This window comes from Meleagris gallopavo, chromosome Z (assembly GCF_000146605.3).
Source record: "Meleagris gallopavo isolate NT-WF06-2002-E0010 breed Aviagen turkey brand Nicholas breeding stock chromosome Z, Turkey_5.1, whole genome shotgun sequence".
In the NCBI taxonomy this organism is placed as follows: Eukaryota; Metazoa; Chordata; class Aves; order Galliformes; family Phasianidae; genus Meleagris; species Meleagris gallopavo.
The window spans coordinates 48942518-48949740 of NC_015041.2; the positions used below are offsets into that span (position 1 = coordinate 48942518).

At 39.0% G+C, this 7223-nt stretch overlaps 1 protein-coding gene across 2 annotated transcripts in view; it reads right to left on the reverse strand.

Annotated features, from left to right (window-relative positions):
* LOC104915217 (PH and SEC7 domain-containing protein 3) overlaps positions 1-7223 on the reverse strand; it is a 106703-nt gene that overhangs the window by 37367 nt on the left and 62113 nt on the right. For both annotated transcript variants that reach the window (XM_010725979.3, XM_031557349.1), the window contains exon 11: positions 3963-4006. In XM_010725979.3, the coding sequence (XP_010724281.1) occupies positions 3963-4006 (44 nt within the window). The remainder of the gene's footprint in view (positions 1-3962; positions 4007-7223) is intronic.

Consider the following 7223-nt stretch of genomic DNA (forward strand, 5'->3'; position numbering starts at 1 on the left):
GGGAGGGAAAAAGAAAAAAAAAAAAAAGGAAAAACCAAGGTAGTCATAATGGGGAGAGATTTCTGGATTTGACCTAGAAAAAGTTGAGCTTCAACAGAGATGTCATTTACAATCAGCCCAGTCTCAGCATTCCAGTTTGTAACAGGAAACTGAGAAGTAATTTGGCAGAAGCCTTTTTCCACAGCCTTGTTCTTCTCCAGCATTAGTATCTCAAACACCTATTTCTTTCTAGCTCAAAGGAGTTGATTTTTCAGTGCAGATAATTAGTGTTTTCATGTCTAAACTCCTGTGGAAAGAAAACTGTCATCAACTGGTCACAGACGATGGGATTCTCTTGAAAACTGTACTGTCCTACTTGGAGGAAGCTATCACAGTACACCTAGCTCAAATGCAGCATTTGGTTACTGAGATTTTGTAAGCAGCAACTTGGGATTTCATGTATTAATTCTAGATCACTACTCAGTCTATTTTAAGACGGTTATTTTATTATTCCTATTGTCTGCAACAGGAAGCAGACATAATATTACAAATAAAGGAGAACAACAAAGTTCACTGCTGCATTTCCATGTAGACATCACACAAATCTAACATATTCAGCTCTGGCATCTTTGAAATCAAACTCCTTTTTCTTATCCACCTTACAGTTGGCAATAACTGGCGCAAAAGCCAAAGGAAGAGAAACACCTACAAAACCTGGGCTGTAAAACTGTAGCCAGTGGGACTGAAGGGATGTTAAAATATCAGCTAATCCATCTCTTTAACTCCAAGGTTGGATCCACCCTTCCTCATCCACTATAGAAAGATATTAGCTCAAGTGGTTCATGAAAACCTTCTGTGAGTAAACGTTCATAGCTTGTACTGTCAAAGCTATTTCCAGGGTTACAAGGCTTATTGATAGAAGGTTTTTCTTAATGTTAAACCCAAACTTCCTTTGTTTCAAATATAAGCCCACCTACAACGGGTATGAAGAATAATTCACACCTTTCTCCTTTGCAACAGCCCTTACAGCCTGAGAAGAATACACCCAGGTCCCTCTTCTCAGTGTTATCTGTTCTCAATATAAATGTTCACGGAGTCTTGAATTTATTTAGCCTTAGAGGAGATGCAGAGCAGAACAAGAGGTAATCATGAAAAATCTTATGAAAAGAATCACAAGCCTTGCAGAAGTTTAAGAAGCATGAGAAATTACAACACAGTAATCATGGCTAAATTGCATCAAACTGGAGGTTCTTGTGATGTCAGCACACTGAAAACAAGATATTAGACTAAGCGGACAAAACAATAATTTTGATTTCTCCTCACTACTTTATGCTTGACTTGTGATCGAGGAAATGAACCACATTACAACACACAGGAGAGTTCTAGAATGGTATTCTGTACAGAAGAAATATGGAACAGGATAAGAAACAGAAAAGTCATATATCTGATGTGTTAATTTTCCTATGCTGCTTTTATAAAGGCAAGAGGAAACAGCAAATAATCAAAGTAAATGGTAGAACATTTCTTGGCAGTTCTATTGTGAAAAGTAAACAAAAACTCTGGGATCTGGAGGAGAGTATTCTCCAGATCTACATTTACTTGATGAATTCAGGGTCTGATCTGTTTGTTTTACAGATCATGGAAAGTGACTCGCTCTTAACATTTTGGAGAACTCAAAACTAGAACTACTGCAGAAAAAGAACTGCAGTGCAATTTTCCAGAGCTATATTCATGTTTCTTTATTCATAAAGTATGAAAAAATATTCCTCCCACAGAATGCCTGAGGAAATAAATAAGGAGCACATCTGCTGATTAAGATCCCACTGCTGTTGACTACAGAATTGGAATCAATGGTAGCCTTTTCTCTTAGTGGGCTTAAGACCAGTGTGTAATTCTACTAGAAAGGGACAGTGACCCATTTAGGATGATACGTCTAGCTTGTAACTACTGAGATAAGGATCAGGAGACAGTTCTACCCATCACACTCAATACCATTAGGCTCCCTTACCTAAGGACTTACTGATGGTCATTAATCCACCAACAATGCATTGATGGTGACACTCTTAAACTGTTGTCTAGCTCATAAATAAGAGTCTTAGAGTCTCAAGGTTATTCTCGCTAGAGGAAAGGTGTTTCTTCATCACACCAGGCTCATGAGGCAGCTTCTGCTGAGGTTTTGCAGCCCTATTTCCACATTGCCTCACTTCTCTGCTAGCCAACTCCATCAGTGAAAGCAAAGGGATATTTTTTGGAAAGGACAGCGCAGATCATCCCTAGTTCTGTCACAGCAAAACTGATCACATCTCTTTCCCACCGCCTTTCTCTTCAAGAGAAAGTAATGTGTCTTCTCCCTTCAGTTCAGGCAGTCTTAAAGCTCGCTGGAGTTACTTTACGTAAGCAAAGAGCTGTCTAATAGTAAGGAGAGACATCTTAACACCCTCTTCCAGACAGACCTCTGCTGCCTAAGGCTAAAGGTACTACCTCTTTAGCTTTGTCAAGAATTAGCTTCATTTCTCACCACAAAAAGTAATTTTCACATGAGTTCCAGCATCCTCCTGAGACGCTTTACATCTATACCCCAAAGTTTTATTTAAGATTTTGTTTTCCCCTTCTTCTAGCCTGCTTTGCATTTTTTTCCCTCAAAATAATTCATTATCAAGGGATATGTACTGGGCTATGTAAATGACAAAGGAGTTATTGCCTAAACAAGACCAGGCTATCTCATACATCACCTTGACTGAAGCTAATGGGAGCAGTGCCAGGTATGAGCCAGTTTTTATTTGGAAGCTGCCCAAATGGATTGGGCACAATACAGTCTCTTGCAAAGAGCTGAAAATTCTGAGAACGTGAAAGTCATACAGCAGATTCTGCTGGGTCTAAAATATCTAGGACAGTATCCTGCAAAGATCTCTGATGTTGTGAGAGGTAAGACTCATGCACTCATTCCGCTTCTTGTAAGGCTCATTAGACATTGCATTTCTTGGTGACTTTCACTACCAGTACACCTTCCTCACGACTCCAAAATCATCCAACAGACTTCCAAACAGGGGCTGCAGTCTCAGTTGGGATTAGCAGTCCCTAAAGGTGTGGTTTTATGCCCTGACAAGAAAGCCACCTGAAAATTAAAAGCTTCTGGAAGATCAGAAACCAGTGGGTTTGCAGGACTTGTAGCAGTGTTAGGACTGCTAGCACAAAAGATGCACATACATCTACTCTCAGGAAGGTGAGGCTTCAGGTAAATCCACGCAGGCAAGTATTTTGTACAGCCAAAATAAATAAAGATGTCATTCCTCTATTTTACACTAAAATCCACTGCTCTTCAAGGGGCAAGATCTAAAGCAGACTCTTCTACTCACTGCTGATATACCCACACCACATAAAACCTAGTCACAGAGGAATGTCAATTTAACATGGTCAGAAATAGAAGCTCTTTCTTATCCACACTATTTCAGCAATTAACATGTGTTAGCCTGTCACAAGCAGCTAATATCAGCAGACATGATACTGTTCAATTTATCATCTTTCATATCAGATTGTTGTCAGGTTATCCATATTTAATCATATGACAAACGAGGACAATAAATCAACAGCAGGAAACTCAATCCAAGACGTGTGTTTCTATTCAGTGGTTCTGACACAATGTACTGAAAGATAAAGAGTGAAATCAACATCTGTTTTATTTATGCAGTCATAGGACAATGGAGGATTTAATTTCTCTCTTTTCAGGCTGTAGTTTCCTACTAAATGAAATGTCCTCTTTCCTTACAAATGCAGTTGGCTCCTATCACTAACTCTCTCCACACTGGAGAAACAGATGAGGCAGTATTGCCAGGTCATTCATTAACAGAAAAGCAAACTCAGTGCATACACTGGCTATTTGCTACAGGCTTTGGAGCCCACACAGATAATGAAATAGGAATTATAAAAAGATTAGTACACAGGTACTATTTTTTAAATTTCTAAATCCCATGCAGTATACTTACACTGCCCATTCAAGCTTCTCATTCTTGATTGAATTGTAGAGGGCCTGCAAAGCGAAAGAAAGGAAATGTAATTATTTTTACCTCTGCTACTCATACATTAATATGCTAATAAAAATTATTTAACTCTACCAGCAAGTGAGCAGTCTCTGATTAAGAACCACATCTGCTTATGGTAAGATAAAAGTCTTGAGCAGAAATTGTTTGAGGAAAAAAAAACAAAATAAAGAGTTCAAGAGTACACTCATTTTCTAGAACAGAATCATTTTATTTTTTATTCTTAAATAATCCCAAAAGCTTGCAAAATCCACACAACCAGAGTCCTACATGTCACTATGAAATTCAAAGTCACATTTAGTTCCTGCTGAACCCAGTCAGACATCTTGGCCATTGACTTCAAAATGAGGACAAGATTTCACCACATGGGCTTTCCCACAAAAACATACCAGGATAACTATCCAAAGCCTCTGAACCTCAGAGACACCTGAATACTTCCTCCCATTCAGATATAAATATATTTAATTTAAGTGTAAAACAGAAAATAAAAGTATATGCGGCTTTTCTATTTGAAGATCAATGTCCTAAACTGCTATCTGCTAACAAAGTTACTCTTTTACATTAAAGGACAGAAGCTAGTAGGTTTGACAACAGGGATCTCAATTCTGTTGTTGATAACCAGCCTACAATGAAAAGAGAGGCTGAATTAAACCTAGGGAGAGATCAAATAGTTGAGACGGATTTCTTTTGAGAGGAAGGATATGCATCACTTGGATAAGAATATCTGATTTCAGCTCTTCATTAGATGATACATACAGTGGATAAAAGCCTGCAGTAACTATAAGCTAATGGATTTGTTCAAATAGGGCACTTGACCCAAGTAAAGTATTTTGGTATGGAATGTCCCTGATTCTCGCACTTACAATCCACATTTGTGATTTACCTTATATACATAGCTAGATTTACTCCCCCTGGCACATAACTCCTACACAACCTTGAAATATGTTAATGTGTAGAAGAACTGTTGATGCACATGATTACCAAAAAGTAGCACATCAAGTGCGAAGAAGTCTGAAAATCACATACTATAATAGCTATGACATGCTCAACAGAAATGTTAGCACTTAAATAGTCTTAAGTCTGACCCAAACCAAAAATAATTTGGAAGACTACGGAGTTGAAGCTAGTCTTCTGTCTTTATCACAATGGAATTCACAATGGGAATCCCATGAAAATATTCCACTGCTCATCCTATGATCCACTGACTCCCTTCCATATATTGCACGATCTATTTGAAGATCCTTAATATTCAGCTTTGCAAAAATCTGGCCTGCCTGAATCATACTCAAGTAGGTCAAACACACTGGTAAAACTTGTTTCATGCTGATGCTGCATATTTAACAACTTTCAGGCACTGTGTGCCATAGAAGTAGGTTTCTCAGAGCAATGGAACAGATATGACCATCAGGAGGAATCATCCCCCATGCTGTTCACACTGCTGGAGAGGTTCCCACTAAAGGCTTTCCTGCACTACCCATAGCAATGTGATGAAACATTTTCAACTCTTGAGTGCTCACTGACTGTTCATCCAAATCTGTACGAGAATCTCTAACCCAAAAGCAAAGAGCCATATCGAGGTGAAGGAAAGGGATTTGCTGGCATTTTATAGACAACTTGGTTAACATTCAGATGTGAGTTAGTAAGAGATTGTAAAGATACTCTCCAGGAAAAAACCAAACAAACAAAAAACCACAAAGGGCTTACATTTTCTCCTACCATGCAGCCAGCAGTCTTAAAAAATTACATGCACTTCCATTTTTCTGCATAAGCAGAAAAGCAGCACTGACTGCTTGGGGTTGCCCAGTACTTCAAATTAGAAGCCATAACACTTCCAATAATTTAATCAAAGCACTGTTATTATTTTTGACTTGGCCTTTTTCCTCTGTTACTATTAAAGCATTCTCCTATAGTTTGAAGATAGAAAGCTATTTCTCAGTACAAGATAAAGAGACAGAATTTTCCCCCAGTTGGCCAGACAAGCTTTTACAACATAGCCTACCCTCAGGTATTAGAAATGCCCCTTGTTGCTCTCTGGCCCAAATATCAGATTAGGTCACAATGTCTGAAAACGAACATTTGCCCTGTGCAGTATTGCTTTTTATGGATTTTGCTGCTAAGGAGGTCTCTAAGGATCATTGCAACCAAAGAGCAGGACACATAAAAGCAGAACTCCAGATTGGTGAAGGAACAACAAATGCCCCAGGCTTTTCCCTTGTGGAAAGTGACATGTGTTTGTCTCAATCTTTACATTTGAGCCAGACTCCATTTGCCTTCTTTAGAGAGTAACATATAACAATCCAGTCATATGACATACACTGGAAAAAGGACAGAGTCCCCCATGGAGCATCAAATACAACCTCTCAGCAAGTCTCCACTATTTGCAAGATGGAAGAGCAAACCTTAGAAAGTATCTGCAGCTCAGGCAGCTGTGTACAGAGCATGTTCACTGAGACCTTGGTGAGCAGACTCTTAAGGGATGGCGATGCATCCGCACTCAAACTTGACTTCTCAACCCACCTCTCTAGCAGAGATTGCTGTGCATTGGCCACTGGATGCACGAGCCTTTTAGAGCTGCTTTGCATTCTCTCTTCAACATTGTTTATGCATTAGCATATTCCCAATATCTACTGGGCTCTCTCAAGATTTTTTTTTCTCTCTCAAGGTTTTACAAACTCATGTCTCTTTTTCTGGAATATGAAGAAAAGACCTTGAATTAAAGCAAGTTACAACTTGACAACAGTCAGAGCTTCTTACCTGCTAGCCTGGGAAGTGTTTAGCTGATTTATCTAAATCAGGAGACTGAACTAGCAGGAAATGTCAGAACTAATATTTCAATGGTCTCACCTTCCAAGCTAGACTGATACCACTTGAAGAGACTCCTTCTCAGCACCCAAGGCTACTGTAAACAAGACCCAGTCCCGAAGCTACCAGAACTCAGCAGTGTCCAATATCACTGTTTTACCTTCCAAACCATATTACAGAACCCAAAAATCTATGGCATAGAGTTTTTCCTTTTCTGAGAAGTGCTGATCTCTGGGTCCACCATACTCAGCACTTCTCTGAGCTTCCTCGAGAAACAAGAGTAGTTTTCAAGGGAGAATAAAAGAAATTATCTGGTGTATAAAACAGAATAGCACAAATCATTCTCAACTCCAATGCTGTTTCCTTTAGCTACAATTTGACCCTCAACAACTCGTAGTGTCTAAA